Here is a 19,572-nt window from a genome sequence, read left to right on the forward strand (position 1 = left end):
TGCAAGCGCAAACGCAAATGCAAACTTGAATTCGAATGCAGGCGCAATGACTAACGGCAAATATAACGGTAATGGCAGCAGTAACGGACACGCTAGCAGCAACGCGATCACCTCGGGCAATACAACCGTCACCGAACTAAATGTGTCACATCCTTCGTACTTGTACTATGTTATGTCCAGCGGCCAGTTTTCGCCTTGCGATACTTTAGACAGTGGCACTGGCAGTGATCTGGAGAGCAATGGCAATCTAACACCTGGCACACCGTCACCGCAGAGCAAACTACAGAGTACACTTGAGAAATTAAACGCAGCGGCTAACTGCTCTTCACAGAATGGTTTAGATGGCATTGCACCCAAAATGGAATTACATCTGAAGGCCACCAAAATTCGCTTAAATGGCAGCGTTAAGAAGTCGGCGCTGGACTCGCCCAACTCCGTCAACAGCAAGTCGCATACAAATGGTGATCATGCACGCGCTGGCAGTTTCACGGATAGCGAGGAAAGCGAATCGTCTTCCCTCAGCTGTGATTCGCTTCACTCCACTGAATTCATACGCCAGTCTTCCGTTTCGCCGACAACTCAGAAAGCTTGCGGCAATGCCGCAACAGCCGCGCGTGTCAAAATGTTGGGCGCCTTTCTGCCAGATTCTTTGTTGCGCGATATACGCGATCGCAAATTTCCTACAAATGATTTTGAGGCGAAATATGGCGATGGTGGTGGTAGTGGTGGTGGTAGTGCCGGCAGCGCTGATGGTGGCAGTGATGTCGATGCGGATGGTGATCGCGATGCACATACAACTACTTTGCCAGATGCGCTCAACGAGCCGAATTATATTAATATTGAACATGCGAAATTCTTAAAGGAACGCAATAGCAACAATATTGGCGTTAACAATACGCACCATAATAAACGCGCTTCGTTGCCAAATAAAACATTCATTCTAAACGCGGAAAACGGTACATTCGTCGATACAAAAATGAACTCGATGCCGCGCAAATACGAAGCAGATAAATATTACGATTTCCATGTGAAGGAGCATGAAAATTTCCGTAGTTTCGATATTGGTGCTGCAGCCAATCTTGGCGGTGATGATTTGGAAAGTCTTTCCGAATACGAAACGAAGAGCTTGCACGACGATGCCTTCGCGGGCTATAAGGATATACGTTGCGGTTCGGCCACATCGACAATACGCTCGTCGAAGGGAACGGTGCGTGGCGTCAAGAATCGTGTGCGCAATGGAATAGCCACATTCTTGCAACTACAGCAATCAAATGTAAAGGTGAGTTGGAAAGATGTTTAATTTGTCTTAAAATATAATTTAAGCATTATTTTACGTTGCGAAATTGCACGACCTAAAGCCATAGTGACGTTTAGGACATCGTGTGAATACCCTATTTATTTAAATATTTACTATTTTCATAACATTTTTGTGGAACACTGCCATTTTCCCAGAGCTGGGTCCAAAAGATCCGTTCTAGAAGAGTTGATGTTATTTTACACATAAAATGGCATTCTGAAGGATCGGTTTTTGGTTCGAAAGGTATAAGTTTGACCCACTGTTAAAACTCATTTTGATGAGATGAAGAAGAATACTATTGGAATTTGACTACTACGCATGCAGACTAAATTGTCTGTCTCTCTGAGTTGAAAAAACCGTTGACATTCCTTGTTTTCGACACGGCCCCTTTGAGTCGTGAGTTTTTTGGTAATTTGCCTGTATATTACGGTCATCCCTAAAATATCATAAATACAAAAAATTGTTCTACGTAGCAAACAAAAACATCTACAAAAATTTCAAAATAAAAAATTTTTATGGATCGGTACCAGAAGTAAATCGCAAAAATTCGACAAAATTTTGTCAAAATATCTGTCGAATTTTTGCGATTTAAAAAAAACCTAAATATTTTCAAGCGAAGCTAGCCACCCTTAACAATTTTTTTAAACATTTAAAATCTTCGTGGTTGTGGTTATTTCAAAAACGACATAATTTTCATGAAAATTTTTACTTAATTAAATTCATAATTTAAGAACGGAATATCGAATCAAAATATATATATGCAGCGCTTTAAATAATATTATAAAAAGTTTTTTGTAAAAATCTCAGCCAAATCGATCGAGTAGATCCTAAGATATCCTGTAGAATTTTTTGAAAACACTCGTTTCGAGAAAAGCGCCAGAAATAAAATGTACCGCCTTTCGTTGCCGTTTTACTACTTTGGCTTCTAAACATTCTTAATTTTATTTTCTTTTCAGGGTGGGTTAAGCCCTCAAGAAAAGCATTTAGTTGAAAACATCTGACCTTAACTGTGATAAAAAGTAAATTTAACTTCGCATTCTTTTTAGCAAATTAAACTCAAAAACTGCTGGCTTATATACACATTTTAAATTTTAACTCTATGTTAATTCCTAACTCTTTGCCATGTAATGTAATTTTAGAAACTAAACTCCGAGTTAAAGAATATCAAACTCTTTAAGAGCTCTTTAGATATGAATCTTGTTATACTTCGTTTATAATATTTTACTTAAGAGTTAACTCTTTTTGCCAGTTAACTTTTTATTGTTATACTCAAAATCCACGCTTAACTGCGGAACATGAGTTAACTTCTTCTTGATTGGCGCAGTAACCGCCTAAGCGATTTTGGCTGAGTCCATCAAAGCGTGCCAGTGATTGCTTTTTTGCTGCGTTCCGACACGTATTAGGATAATAAGTATATAGAGAATACGGTGAGATAACACCTCTTAATGACTTAGCAGGCGCTATAACCTAAGCTACATTTTGTCAAAGAAGTTTTACAACAAACACCACGTCTTGCATCGCTCTATTCAATCCAGTCTACTTAAAAGCACCCACATATAATTAATTCCTCTTCTCCGTGTATTTTGCGTAGAATGCAATTTCTCACAATTTTTCATTTGACAGTTATCTGATTACAGCAGCTGTGAATCATGTTGCTTTCCCACGTACAACCTCATTTTTTTCTAACCAAAAATAAAGTAAATTTTGTCACAAAAAAAAATCTGTCACAACTCAATTTATAAAGCCACACATTTGCACAATTGTTAGACAGACACAAAAAGACTTAAACAGCTGATTGACATGAAAATAATGCAGAAAAAAGGAATGATAAACGAAGTTGCCTTCAAAACAAAGAATTGACAACCTTGCTGTATAATAATGCAAACAATTGTTGTATACGAAAACCTTTCAGCTAATCCAATTTATGTGCATACATACATATGTACATGCAATTGTTGAACGTAAATATTTGTGTAACATGCATACACATATATATGTATGTACACCTCTACATTTAACTTGTTCGAATGCTATGGGTCATTGTTAAATGGACTAAAATGTATGGAAAACGGTCGCATATCGGCGACGTACTGACGCACAATGAATTTATATGTATTGAGCCAAATGTTGCAATTAATAAATTAGGTAAATGAGTAATAAAAACGTGTTGTAGTCACATATTGCGATTTAAAGTGCTTCATTTTTAATCTGTGTTTGTAATTTTAGGCCTTAACATTTTTCTCTATTTTGAGCGTAAACAAAAGACTTAAGCAGCGAACCTGAAAAAATTTGCTTTATACAACAATCGTTCATTCGATATGCAAATACTTTCCATATAGCGGCTTTTAGTCCATTTTCGATCATTTACAATAGATTGATCAAACTAGCTACACATTTTTTATGCAACTATAGACCAAATAACCGACTCAGTGTGGAAAATTAACTTTTTTGTGACAAAATCTAATATCTCGAGAACGGGAGCAGGTAACGAAGTGGTGGTGTTTTATAGCTTTTGAGATGTAAAATTTAGGAAAGGACTCACGTTGGATTAAAAAATATATATATATAAATAAATAACCCTGACCTATAAAATGCCCTTCAAAAATATACGTATTTTAGGTTTTTCAATTTTGACATCAAAATTGTAGGCAATGTACTTTTAAAAAATTCTGAAACATATAGTTTTGCTGTTCTTGCATCAAGAGATGCATTTATATGGTCGCGAGAACCGTAATCCGCGTTTACACTTTTTTAAGGTCATGCTGTTTTAAGGCGAAAAAAAAAAACAAAAAATTAGAAATTTTTCTATTGAAGATCGGTAATTTTCCATTCAATCATGCCTTTAAATGATCTTCAAAAGTAGCAATTCTTATTTTTTGTCTTTTTTTTTAAACTAAAATACATTTTTCGGCATTTGCGACCAGAAAAGGATTCCTTTAAGCAAAAACAGCAAAAGTATATGTTTAAAACTATTTAAAAAGTTTATTGCATACTGTCTGCAGGTAAAAAAAAAATTTAAATCCTCTTCATTTTTGAGGTCATTTTAAAAGTCAAGATAATATTTTTTATCAGCCGAGATATTAGATTTTAATGGAAAAAATTTTTTTTTTCCACACTGTGCGGCAGGTGCAATGAACATTACAAAAAAAAAATAAAATTGTGCGTGTGAACACAACTGCAGAGCTGCGCGTGCTTGCTCATTTTTCTTATTTTTATCCGACTAGTTTTCCACTGCCTTCAGCTGCGTATAAATCACTGCCTAAGATTTGTGTAAGATTTTCATAATTTAGATGCAAATAGGTTGTAATAACTGCAGAAAACACGTAAAAATAATGGATTTACATGAAAAACTGTTTCGAACAAATATTTTATGTACGTACATACATATATGGCAAGTGTAAATATTTGCATACGAAAAAGCAGCTGCTCTATGCAAATACTCGTAAAAATTATTTTTAAATGTGTACAGAGTTTAGCAACAATGTTGCACGATAACGAGGACAACACACCTCTTTGTATGACAATCAGTCAACAGCTTAGGCAGCGTGTCATTAAACCCACGCAAGCGGCATTATTGCCTGCTAGGCGGGGAATTTTGTGGATGTTTTTACTCGTTTCACCTAAATTATTTTGACACTCGCAAAGGCATAAAAGAGCCTAAGCAATTTTTGCAAACAAACATATGTGTTCATATATGCACATTTTCTCATCAGTTTCCCAGCTGTACAGCATATAGCGGTTGGCTTGTCAGCGTGTCTGAGCGCAAATACCTACATACAAAAAAAAAAACACAGCACCATCTGCAATTGCAGCTCTCTTCACAAGCACCTAACGTCAACACATATTTACATACAAATGCATACATAAATAGAGACTTCAAATGTGATTGCACTTGCAACATGCAGCTGCACTCACACCATTCAGCTTACCAAGTGACAGCCTCACACCACTTCTTCTTCTTCAGCTTCACCCTTCTGCACTGCTGGTATGCTGCTGCTGCTGTCGGTGTTGGTGTTGGTTAATGTTGCATTGTTAGTGCTAATTGTATCATCCTTAACATTTATTTTTATTGCCAGCACGCAGCCTCAAGACACATTTACAAGCACTTACATTTAAATTAATTAATCTTGATTAAGTTTTTATTTATTAATTAAATTAAATAAATGTTGTTAGCTGGTCGTTGGCAGGCTTCATACAAAGCCAAAAAGCGAGTGAATCACTCGCGCTAGACATCTATGTACGCGTATGTTGTTTTCTTTGTTTTCTTTTTCCCAAGTGGTTTTATTGTTTCTTCGTATGGCTGCATAATAAGTCACGTTTGTTTTTTTTCTCTTACACAGCCGCAGGTGAAAGTAGAAATTGTGCTCAAGTGTATTTATTTGTGGGCGCCGCGCAATTTCTGTTTATATATTTATATTTCTCACAAGTGCCGCAAAGTCATTGATTTGTTTGGCGATTGTTCGAACTGGCTGTTATTTGTGTATTTATCGTAAAAATCGAAATAGATGTGATATGAATCTTATTGCCAAATAATTTGACAGTCACGATAAATGGCGATTTTCGTATCATACACTCATAGCAGTGAGTATAAGTTCACCAATAGAAATGATGTAACAGCGGCCTTACATTTGCTAATGGAATTTTGCAAACCTTTCTTTAACATGAAATTGTTATATAACCGATGTTTATGATTGCCAGAAGTGAGCTGTGTATATTTAGCCATGCCCGTTGGTCTGTCTTTGAGTGTGGCTACCAGATTCTTCTTTTTAGGAGTTAAGATTTCTTTTCATATGCTGTTTATCTCAGGTTTTAGCTGCTTAAGGTTGGAATAATGTCTCCATTCGAGGAAATCCTGTTTGGAATTCTCGATGAGTCTCATTACCAGCCATAATGCAGGCCGGGTTAGTAACGGGCCGAGTGTCAATGTTGTAACTGTAACTCCACTCGCCCGGTGCCTAAGCCATACATTTGCCATTGCACATAGGTCGCTCAGATGACCACAGAAGTCGCAACCTCATCCTACTTATATAGTGCAAAACAGTGAAAGAAAAGATGCAGAGCTGTCTCCTCCTCCTCATAGTTTTTGCAGCTTCTGCAGCATCTGTAAACCGGTACTTCCAGCCGTTCAGCGCATTTTCCTATAAGTCAATACTTTTTTAGCTCATTCTCACCCGGGACAAGATTGTAAAGATAAGTCATACTTTGTATCAATATTATTTCATTTGCTAAAGCATAATTATTTCAAGAACAGCTTGCATGTGACAAGGAATGAACTTGTTTTCTAGTGATCCTTCCTGCAACTTCGTCCGGCATACAATCATGCTTTATAAGCCTGTGTGCGCGCATCCAAATGAGGTTAGGACTCTTCTGTTTAGCCATTATCTACAGAGCGCTCGCAGCTTGGATTCGGAGGATGTTTATATTCTCCCTTAAAGTTAAAACCTCAGTATGCAAACAAAATGAGCAGCTCTGGACAGAGATTTGCAAGAAAACCCCTCGTCACACTTAGCCGTAGAGCTGCGAATCATCTATGAAAATTTCAATACTATCTACTAGCCGGAGTGCAGCAGGTTTGCGATCATTCTTCCCTACTTGCGATATGCATAGGTAAGTTTCCATACGCAACAAAAGTTTGAACACACATCGGCCGTGCTTCCCGGTATAAAAACAAATTCATTCGGCATGCAGAGTGTTTCAAGAGTGACGGCACTCATTGAGATGTCTCTTGATCGAAAAAAGAGGTTCATCTTTTACATCGACATTTCTGAACGAAAACGAGCAAACCGTTTGCGTCACTGCTGTTCACTTATAACCTCAAAGCATTCCAATGACCCTGTATAGCATTTTCCGAAGCAAAATATTCCTAATATTCAATTTTTAATTTAAAGCATAAAGCTTTGTGCTATGTTAACAAATAGCCTTGTAGATATTTTGTGTACTGCAGTCTCTCAAATGCCCCTCAATTTTTATTAAACCAAATTTTAATAATTTTTGTATCAAACAATTCATAAGCTGCAGGAAACGCCTCCTCTTTCAATTACACTAGAGTTAAACTAGAACTCAATCTAGCCTAAGTTCGTCGACATTTTGCTAACATTAGTGAGCTGTTCATATTTTTAACTTTAACTAACGTTAATATTTTCATTTTTCGCTTCAACAGCTTTAAAATAATCTCATTAGCTTCCGTTCATTTATTGGCATTCCGCATTTATATTACTAATACATATGTATGTATTTATGTATGTACAAATATAAATATGTCCAGACGAAGTAACCATATTAATTTTATTAAAAATAGGATTAACTTTTTTCCTTTTTCATATCTTCAATGTGGAAAGCGTAAAATCTTAAATTCAGAGACCCAAAAAAAATCTTAAATTAAGAAATTGTTTTGTGTTTCACTTTTACTTCTTATTCGTTTATTTGTCATGCATTGCTTTACGTTTCTATACAGGCAAATCGACCGGCCGTCCACTGCAAATGATTGTCCATCGCCACAATCACTAATGGAGCAAACTGACATTTATATGTTTTTACGAGTATGGCTTGAATTTGACACTGTGTTTTTTTTTATCCAGATGCCAAGCGCTAAATGCATTTGACCGATCGCGGACAGCTGCACAACTGGTCGACATACTCATATCTTTATAACTTTTCAATACTTTCTGTGGCAAGACGCACCTTTCCGCTTCTTTGCGTACGCTTGTCCAAATTTTTTATGTTATGCGTATGGCGGCTCTTCTTTGGTGTCTATAAGTATAGAAATATTTTGTGTCTAAGCACACATTTGGTTTGTTAATTACTTGGAAAGTGTTGAAGTAAAGTCAAAAGTTTTTTTGCTATTTACGAGTAATATGTACACATATTCGATTACTTAATTTGGAATGTGCTAATACGCAATAATCTAAATGCTGAGGTGTCGAAACTAATTTGTTAGCATGTTTGTAACATTTGGGAAGAGAAAATATTACTTTTGTGCGGATTTGGTTTATGGTTGTTGATATGACAACTATACGAGTGAGAAGTTTAGGAAAGTTACTGAAAAGTGAAAACTTAAAATTTCGACCGGAAGCGAACATGGACTAGATTACATATACATACATTACATATACTTGAACAGACACTAGATTACATATACACGATTTTATAGGCAAACCTGGTAAGTGCTAGAAATAAAGGAAAGGCTAGTTCTGTCAAGTCTGTCCAAGCATTTTTGAGTAAATCCTGTTTTTGTGAATTTTGTGAATATAGCCATAATACTAAGTATTCAATTCCAGGCGTTTTCATATAAAGAAACTCTTATAAAAAATTTAGTTTAGAGAAGGTAAACGGTCTCACGCGACAATGCCTTCTCTAGTCGAAAATTAGTTCGTGTAATCATTTCAGAATTTTTTACGATATGACACAACTAACCTTTGTTATATGAAAGCCATAATTTAATTATCCTTACACCCGCCAGAGTTGTAAAACTTGAACCGTGCTACTACTTCACATCTTGGTTCACCTTTCCATCTTTCACTAGCCAGCTCGAATAAATACTTACGCCCTAAGCCAGTGCTTGCACAATGTTTTTAAAACTCGACACCCCATTTTTAGCAACCAGTTTATCCAAAGATCTAAGAGCAGCTTACTTATCCGAAAAAATAGTTATTGCCTGTGGAACCAGATCGGAACTGAACAGCTAAATATCTGCTTCAGGGCGAGTATGTTTTCAACGCCGAATCTTCTTCCGTTTCGCTCCTCGAAAAAAGTCTTGTTGTGAAAACGTTTTCAAAGACCAAAGTCGGTATTGGATAGTCCGGGTGCTTGAAATTTTCCGTGCTGGTGTCCTACGCTTTGGAACGGCAAAATCTCGTATGCTTCTGTTTATTCAAAGAATTCTGCCTGATTGCATTACTGCTCGTCTGTAGTTTACCAGGAAAACTTCGAATTCAAGATGATTCCCAAGCATTTAACTTGGCTTACTAGAGTCAATGTGATGCCATTAAGCAAAGAGAGTTGTTATTAGGGGGTTTGTTTTTTTAGGTAAACTATAACAGTTTGTCCTTTCGGCCCTCATAGGCTATATTTTAATCCGTAAGGTGGCGCAGAGTTGAGATATTCAGAAAATCTGTATTTATGATCCGATTTTGATGAAATTAAACACGAATGCTGATTTGGATGAGATTAAAAAGGCATACGTGTTTAGAAATCCTTTTACGAGTAAGTAAATTTGCAATTTATGTATTGCGCTTCCCACGGCCATCTTGCATTTTTGGTAATCCGAATGAGAGAATACTCTTTTAAAATTTTGTTACTATTTTATGTATGTATACCAAGAAAAAAAACGAATGAATTTTTCCAAAGAAAAAAAATTTTTGATGGTAATACATTTTTACTTGCAAACCCTACGCAGTTCAGATCTATTACTCATTGCATTATTTTCACTTTGTCTGACGCATATTTTAAAAATTTGTTTGCAAAAACTTACAAAACTATAAGCAAAAAAGTTTAAATAATTGACGTCTAAGTGAAATTTACACTCCCATGCCATAAAAATTCAAAAAGTAAGCGATATATAATGTAATCAAATTTGATGAAAGCCTGTACATACCTACAAACATGCATATTTACGCATGCACATTTATAGATATATCTATCATCATCATTGTTTTTGTACAAAGTTTGGAACTGTGATTTATGTTTTTTTCGTAGTAATTGCAACTTACTATTTATTTTATTAATTTTTTTTTGTTCCATTTTTACGGAACTCACTGCGCCTAAGACTGTGTCTAAGACTTATAACCATGATAAAAACATTAGAAGGTAAAACCGTTCTCTTAATTCGTCGGCCATGATTTTTTTCTGACGTTTGCCAACATTTTAAAATCATATAAAATTGAGAGTAAAAAGAAGAAATTGTTCATTGTTTTTGTTGTTTGAGATTGAAAATGAGAATGTGTGTGTCAGTTTAAAATTAAATTGCTTGCAAACGTCAAAAATTTGAAAAATTCCTCACAGCGGTTTTACCTTCCTATATTTTTATCATGCTTATAACTATGAAAAATTCGAATTATAGAAAATAAGAAAAACGAAATTAACATTAAAAGCAATTAGCAGTTTAAGTATGCATATACACTTGCGGTGAACTAATTAAGTTGCTGACAATTTTTGGATATTTTTATTTTGTTTATTTTATGTTTATTACTTTTTTTATAAAAGTCGGGCGCATCATATGTGTAGTAGCAGCATATAAATCCACATTTAAATTTTGTACAAATATTATAAAAATGCAACAAATTTTACCGATTCCCAAAAAAATCAAAATTTAATTTAGAAGTTTTAGAAAGATGATTGATATGGAGTTTTATATCCCATTAAATTTTAGTAGAATAAAGTGAAAGTTTCAAGACGCGTCTTGAATCTTCCACTTTATGCTACTAAAATTTAATCGGCTACAGAACTGCACACCTAAAGTTTTTCTAAAAATTCTTATTAAAAAGCTTAATTTTTTTTGGGGAATCGGTAAAATTTGTTGAATTTTTATAATTATTGTATAAAATTTTAAATGTGGATTTATATATATTACACATATGCGCTCGACTTTTATAAAAAAAAAGTAATAAACATAACATAAACAAAATAAAAATACCCAAAAAATGTCAGCAACTTAATTAGCTGACAACAATGGTATATAAAAATGAAATATTTATGGTTTATGTTTATATCACAAAGATATTTTTTACTTTTTTTCTCCAAATAAGTTGGTTACCTGAAAATAAATGTGAAAATAAAACTATATATAAAAAAATGTGTTTTGTAAATTTTAATTATTAATAGGCTTTTAAAATGTACCGTTGAGGTATTAAAGACGACTAGTCTCTATTTGTACCTGTTTGGGTATTAAAGGCGACTAGTCTACATTTGTTCCTGTGTGGGTATTAAAGATGACTAGTCTACATTTGTACCTGTGCGGTATTAAAGGCGACTAGTCTACATTTGTACCTGTGCGGGTATAAAAGGGTACAATTAGTCTCTTCATAGGACATGCTCGAACAAAAGGGAACAGTTCAGTCCATACAAAGGGATGCAAAGTGGCATTAGTCGCATGTTCCTTTGCGACTCATCGCGGACACATCCCGGACTCGTCGCATTTTTTGCAGGGTATGAATATATGTACACGTATGTGTGTACGAGTACGTATTTTGTGCTATGAAAATGTAAGTAAAAAAATGCAAGTAAAATCAACTCAATGTTTGGTTAGCTAAGACGCCTGTTGTACGCGTGTATCTAAAAAATTTCATAACTACGTTTACATTTGGATTGAATATACATATACATATATATGTACATATAAATATGTATAGTTACAACAAGTGCAAATTTGCAACAAGCTGCCACAAATTGTGGCGGGGCTGGCCATTGGTTTATTACGTCAACGCCTTGCAACCAATCCCCACCAAATTGGTCCGGTCCGTCTGTTGATCGAACGCATTCATTTTTTCTCACTCGGTTCATTTTTTGCTTTGGCTTTGATGGAGTATTTTATGCATGTATGTACATATGTTTGTACATAGGTACATATGAGTATGTACATAAGTGCATGTCTCTTTGTTAACTTATGCAAACATGGGTAGCTGGTGTTGACGTCGCGTTTGGAAAACTGTAAAATGTACAAATCGGATTAATTTAGCAGCATATTAAGCTGTGGTTTTCAGCATTCATGTGTGCAAATTAAAATGCACTTATGTACATTTACTATGTATGTTAGAGCATTCAACATTTTTTAAATAATCGGCAATACTTAGCAAGCCTTCCACTATGTAGTAGACACGAAAAGGACCAAAATTATCTTACAGTATGAATAATAATAGAATTTTTATTAAAATACCTACATACTTTTGGACAAAATTAGTATAAATCTAAGTCTCAGACCTTCTAAAGTATTAAAAAAAAATCAACAAACTTTCGTAAAAATGTTACGCTTTTTAATTTGATTTCTTGGAAAGAGTTACCCAATCTTTTTTTTTGTAGCCCACAAAGTTTCAGCACAATAAAGTGCAGGCTTGAAGTAACTAGAACTTAAGGTATGACTCATTTTGTTCCAAATAAAAGAAGTCGCCGAACACACTTTGTGTGAAGAAAATGCACAACACCGTGCAAGAAAGTTCGTTGAATTGTTTTTTATGATGAATTATTTTTTAAATATTGCACAAAGTTTGGAACTTATTTTTATATGGTTTTTTAGTAAAGAGTAAACTATGTACATATATTTTCATAAAATAGAACTACAAGTAACAAATCATATTTAGCAACATTTTATTCTCAACAAATTTTATTGAGCTTGAGGCCGTTTTTAATGAAAAACTTATTGTGGTGTTATTGAAATCCTATCTCTTCCTATCAACTCCAACATTTTTTTTTTATNAATTTTTTCATTAAAAACGGCCTCGAGCTCAATAAAAATTGTTGAATATAATTGTTATAAAGCCATAAAATAACCAAAACAATATTTTATTCCACAATAATTTTTCAAAAAAAAAAAACGGCCTCAAGATAAATAAAAATTGTTGAAAAAAATTTACTGCTAATATTTTCAATATGTAGTGCATTTGTAATCTTGGCACGAGTTGTATTTGCATTATGTGCGCACTTATTTGTTCTGATATTTTTTTCTTTGCATGGATGGCAATTATTTTTATACCCGAGCGCACTTGTGCACAAGGGTATTATAACTTTGTTCACATAACGGTTGTTTGTAACAGGCAAAACGAATCGAGATAGATATAGACAAATGTATACATAAATGATCAGAATGAAAAGAGAAATCGGATGGTATTGAAAATGGGCGAAATCGGATAATAACCACGCCTACCTCCCATATAACGGTAATATTAAGAAATACGAAAACTGCGATATTTTGGTAACTACTGAAGATAATTCACTCAAAATTGATACTTACAATGAGTTTCAGACGGAAAACATGAATATTATAAATTTTTGGAAAATGGGCGTAGCCACGCCCACTTATGGTTACATGTGTATATCTGGGTAACCGCTGCACCAATTTCTTCCAAACTTGGCACAGTTGTTGGCCTTAGTACAGCATACTAAATGGCTGAAAATCTTAAAAATCGGACAATAACCACGCCTACCTCCCATATAACGGTAATTTTCAGAAATACAAAAACTGCGATATTTTAGTAACTACTGAAGATAATTCACTCCAAATTGATATTTGCAATGAGTTTTAGACGAAAAATAAGAATATTACAAAATTTTGGCAAATGGGCGTAGCCACGCCCACTTATGGTTACATGTGTATATCTTGGTAACCCCTACACCAATTTCTTCCAAACTTGGCACAGTTGTTGGCCCTGGTACAGCATAAAAAATCGCCGAAACTTTTTAAAATCGGACAATAACCACGCCCACATCCCATATAACGGTAATTTCGAGAAATACAAAATCTTCGATAAATCAGTAAATATTGAAGCTAATTTATTCAAAATTGATGATTGCAACAATTCTTTACCAAGAAATACGTTTATGGCAAAATTTTGGAAAATGGGCGTAGCACCGCCCACTTGTGATCACATATATGAATCTCGCTAACCGTTCTAGCAATTTGTACCAAACTCGGTATGGTTATTGTGCTTGCCACATAAAAGCAAACCGTTGAAAATTGTTGAAATCGGAGTAAAATTGAGGCCGCTTTTCATATAACGGTAAATTTCAGATATGCTTGAAATTTCAATATTTCGAAATTTAAGGACGCTAATTTACTTAAAATGTATACACCCCAGCTTATCATGTAGCGGTAGCTTTCGGAAAGGTGGAAAACATATATTTAATACTTGCGCCGGGTATTTAATGTTCGGCTCCGCCCGAACTTAGACTTTCTTACTTGTTTAAGTATGATTTAATTGATTCGATTAACCTTCGTATAAAAATTATGACATGAAAGCATAGTTAGATACAAGTTTGTAAATATTCATTAATTCTCTGCCTGGCGGTTTAAGCTGTTTTTTGTACAAATAATTTGGCAAATTTATTGCGTACCTATTCTCACCTAACTAATTTTGTTTTGCATTAAACTGGATATTTCAAAAGTTTGTTGTTTTATTTTTACAGTATTAAAAATTCAATGCTTATTTGCTTGGAATGAGTAATTGAGAAATACATAAATATAAATAAGTTTGTTTCTTGTTTTTTGCCTCATCTAACTTGAGTAACAAGTTTTTTGCTATCAAAAATTTATAGCGGCAAATACTTATTACAAATATATTCAGTGGTGGAACCAGAAATCCACTTGCACGAATAGAATAGCTGTTGCGATATTAAAATATCTATGTTTTAAAGAACCGTTTGTTAATTCTGAAGTTAAGTAATTGTGTTGTTTTTTTTTTTTTTGAAATGTGGTCATCGCAACATTGTCGAAAATTAAAGATGTTCGTATGTACATATATATGAATTTATTTCTTCATAAAAAACTTCACAGCAACGGCAAGGTACTTTTTCGAGAAACAGAGAAAAATATTTGTAGATAGATAGTAACCCAGTCGGAAAAGGAGTAATGCATTACATGCGTGATAAATAATATAATGTATTTCTCATGAGTTCTCGATTATATTACTGCTAACTACGTAATCAGCATTCCAATGTATTCAAAAAGTTCCAAAAATTTCATATCAAATACGTTTCTCGATATTAGGTAATGCAAAATTGAATGCCCCACTTTTCTTAGGATATCGGCGCGCGTGGGAAAAAATGCATTTTCGAATGTGAAAAGGGTTGTTTTACTGATTATTTTTTCGATTACTATTTATACATTACATTTTCCCACTGGGAAGCTTTAAACTGTATAATTTTTGGAAACCTCGAGACTTTTGTTGAATTGTTAAAATTCGTATGCAAAATATTTGTGTGTGTGTTAGGTTTTCAAATGGTTTTCATTAGAATATGTGTTAACCGGAATAAAGCACAAACAGGTAATCCATTAGTTATTTATACATACATATTTAAGCCACATTTGCATGCTTACAACTGTATTTGGATATATTAAAAGTCTATAAGCGTTAATTGCAACTTGTTGCCTTCTAAATAATAGATACATATGGACATTCTACTTTACTTCTCACCGGCTCCATAAGCAAACCAAAGCCTAGTGACTAAGCATATTTACGCAGCATTTTAGTTAATTTGCTTATAAACAAGCTATTCGCTGCACCAGAGCAATTCTCAATTTACTTTAATCGATATCACCTCAATTCGGTGTAACGCTTAAGTTGCATTTAGTGCGTTCCTTTTTTCATACACTGGTATTTATGATTTTACTGTTAAAGCATTTTTAATCGCTACCAGTCGCTCGTTTAAAATTGTAAGTAGCATGTTGATTTTTTATTTTATTTATTTTTCTTTTGATTTCAACATATCAGCAGACAGCAATTATTTCGATTTTGCTGTGTGAAATTCATACCCCAATTATAATGTTGAAAATAATATGGGAGTATGGCAGCAGTCGAATTTTCCATCAAGTATTTAATCAGAAATGCCTACCAGGTATACATATCGAGGGGGTTATATTCAATACCCTCTATCTGCAATTTTCACAAAAACTTTTCTGTGATGTTAGGCCAATCTGGGGCTTACCTGTTATCACTGACGTTAATTCTGAATTTCCAATTTAATAGTAAATTCTTCTGTCAAACGCTATAGAAGGTCAGCATTAATATCACCGATGAGAGTTAAGTCCTAGGTGGATTTTTATATCAGAATCTCATTTTTGTGTAAAGTGCAGATAGAGGGTATTGAATATAAGCCTATAGGTAGCTTAAAAAAAAAACGTATCTTCTTTTGAAAATAATGAAATTAAAACAAGTAAACACGTCTAAGGTCGGGCGAAGCCGAACTTTCAATACCCTGCGCAAGTATTGAATAAAGTTTTTTCGCCTTTCCGAAACCTACCGTTACATGGTAATCAGAGGTGATTTTACCCCTATTTCACACATCTTCGATAAACTTATATAGTTATAAGTGGGCGGTGCCACGCCCATTTTTTAAAATACCTTTATAATGTTACTTTTTTTAAGGGACTGTTGTGAGTATCAATTTTAAGTAAATTAGCGTGCTTAAGTAAATTTCGAAATACCGAAGTTTCAAGCATTTCTGAAATGTACCGTTATTTGAAAAGTGGGCCTAATTTTAATCCGATTTCGAATATTTTCAATGTCTTGCTTTTATGTGACACATACATAAATTTTACCGAGTTTGGTACAAATTGATCGAACGGTTACCATACCGTGATACACATATGTGGTCGTAAGTGGGCGGTACCACGCGCATTTTCCAAAATTTTGTTGTAAACGTGTTTTTTTCTAAAGAATTATTGCGAACAGCAATTTTTAATAAATTAGCTTCATTATTTACCGATTTATCGAAGATGTCATATTTCTCTAAGTTATTGTTATATGGGATGTGGGCGAGGTCATTGTCCAATTTTAAAAATTTTCGGCCGTTTGGTATGTTTTACCAAGAGCAACCACTGTGCCAAGTTTTATTATTTTAGGTATTGTCTTTTAATTTGAATATTTTTTCGATGCCAAAGCTAGCGGGAAAATACCAATAACCAAATATATACATATCTGTGCTCTCTAGCTATAGATATTTTCGATAATTCGCTAAATTTCGTTAATGTGTTCATAAAAATCGATAATAATAAAAATCATAGTAACTTATAGCAAATAAAAATATATTCATATGCGAACGCCGTTTACATTTTTAACTTTTATTTTAGGTAAATTTTTTTTCAAATATCCATGATTACCGTCAACAAACTTGACACCAAACACAATTTTGTGGAAAAGTAAAAAAAAAAACAGAAACTCAATTTCTAAAATTACAGAATTCCCACAACTAAGGATTTGAATTCGTATCTAATTGCATCTGACCAAGCATATACATAGCAAATACCTGCTTTCCAAAGATCAATGAACTTGTTTTTCAACTGAAATCCTCCGAATCCCCAATTGACAATGAAGTGAGCAATTCAATTTTATTAGGCTTTCAAGTATTAGCATTCAGGCTAGTCAATCATATTCACATAAGTCAGTGGTTGCAGCCACTTTGGTAATGAAAGGCTTTCTCACTAAATGATTCGACATGATTTGCTTTATTTCTTTCTGCAAAAACAAAACAAAAACCTTTTTTTTTCCATCCCAAATAGCCAAATAAATCTGCAATTTATTTTTATTTTTTTTTTTTTGCAAGCGGAAGCGTGTGAATTTTCGATTGCCTGTGACTGTGTTTTAAATATTCGGCTGGTTATTGCTTGTTTTGTTAAATAATTTCTCCCTTATTTTTTACTTTAATAGCCGCAAATTTTATTTGTAAAGCCTTTTCAAACTCTTCAATAATAACGGTGCTTAAAATTAATTTCAACGTCATACAAGATTTCTTAAGACTTATCCACTACTTAATTTGCATAATTTTTTTGGCTTTTCGCTTGTGGCAAACATCTTTTGTGTATCTTCTTCATGTTTTTGTTTTGTTATGTTTGCCTTTTGATTTATAGTTTTGTCTGAAGTGTATGCTTCGTATTAAGCACGTGTGCTAAATACATACATATTTCTTTGGTTAATTTTAATTCATACATACATATGTACATAAAAATATCTGCTTTTAATATTGTTTATTTTGCTTTGCGTCTTACGAGTATTGTGTCTAAAGCGGCCACCAATTAATTTTATTCGACTTGACCTTTTAAAAAGCAACATTCAATCAACATTCCAATGAAAAATGAGAATGGCTTAATCTAGTTATTAATCAAAATGAGGAAGCTAAAAATCTAAATTTTTCACAGCTTTAAATTAGTAAAGAAACACCAAAAGGGCATTTTGAGAAAAAAAAATTAATCAATAAAGAAAAATATTGAAAATAGTGAAATAGTTTACTAAAAGTGCTCCGACGAGCCTTTATGTGTTGCTTTTTAGTATCGAGTTCATAAAAATTTGGAAGTATGGAATCGTTATATAATTCTTAGCACAGCAGTTCTCTATCCGACTCGAATGTTGGCTCTTTCTGGGATTCATTTGGCTTTAAAGTCTTGTTAGTTCAAAGATCCAACAACCTATTTGGAATAGGAAGGAAGGGCTTCAATACTCTAAGTAACGTTATTATTTATAGCTTTGAGCATTCCTTTCGACCTTCATTCTCTGGCAGGGCGCAGAAAGAAACTGTATTCTTCAGTCAAGGAAAGCCGAGCATCTAAAGAATATTTCAAATGCTCCTTACTATCAGAGTATCCAGAAGCGTTTGAATTGACTTTAATAAAGGCCAATTACTTGACACTAATTTATGGAATTCCACCTCAGATCAAATGTAAGACTTAGTGGAAACTTGTACCGGATGTGACTCGTATTTTCATGGTGGTATTCACTAATCTATATGAGATTATATAGTCGTATGTATAATTTCTCGATTGCCTTCAAAGGTAAGACTAGACACCGATTATACACGATCTGAAATATACCACTCTTCGGAGACTTTCACCCATTCAGCAAGCAGCTTCTCTGAATCGATGGGGTTGCGGAGATAAATCTTGAGGCTGCAATTATTTTCCGGCCAGAAGTATTTGTTATCTCAGAAGCAGTCACCTTTAAAGGCTTATTAGCTTACGCCGTCGTCAAGTCGAAGCTTATTAATTACACTGTAGGAACGCTAAAATTACACAAAAAATCTGTGTACCGTTTTTCTAGATCATATCATTTTCTTCAGATATTTTCATGTTTAGTTTGCATTGCGAATGAAAAAAACTCAGTGCGCGTAGTCCCTACGCGCGGAAGAAGTGAAACTTAATATAGGAAATTCCAGAAAGAAAGAAATGCGCGATATACATATATACACATATGCATATTATTTTATATACAAAATATATTTATTTTAAATTTTTTTACGAGCTTTTTATTTTTTTGTTAAACTGCTAAATTTAATAATTATTTGTGGCTGAGAAAACATTCATATCTACAATATTAACTAGTGGATTGTGGCAAAAACTGCATCAATGGTAGTCCCTCCTTTCGTTGTTGTATCATTTCTACCATAAACCATTTCCAATGAAAATTTTTCTTTGAAACATTTTGTCAGTTCATCAGATTCAGCTAGCGAAAAGTTGACATCGAAATCACCTGCGATAATTACAGGTCGATCATAACAGTCTACTTATCATTATCTTTATCTTCATCTTCATCATCTTCATCTTTATTTCAAAGTATTTCTTTTGATACCCATATTGGGAT

At 33.9% G+C, this 19,572-nt stretch overlaps 1 protein-coding gene across 1 annotated transcript; it reads left to right on the forward strand.

Moving 5' to 3' along the window:
• Positions 1–6: 6 nt before the first annotated feature.
• On the forward strand, positions 7–1,279 carry LOC108376935 (glutaredoxin domain-containing cysteine-rich protein CG31559-like; the record flags this gene model as incomplete). The annotated part of the gene is made up of 1 exon (XM_017633196.1): positions 7–1,279. A coding segment is annotated over exon 1 (1,233 nt), but the record flags the coding sequence as incomplete, so codon positions are not given.
• Positions 1,280–19,572: the final 18,293 nt, after the last annotated feature.

Source organism: Rhagoletis zephyria, unplaced genomic scaffold (genome assembly GCF_001687245.7).
Source record: "Rhagoletis zephyria isolate East Lansing unplaced genomic scaffold, Rhagoletis_zephyria_1.1 Rzeph_scaffold_11225, whole genome shotgun sequence".
NCBI classification, from domain to species: domain Eukaryota; kingdom Metazoa; phylum Arthropoda; class Insecta; order Diptera; family Tephritidae; genus Rhagoletis; species Rhagoletis zephyria.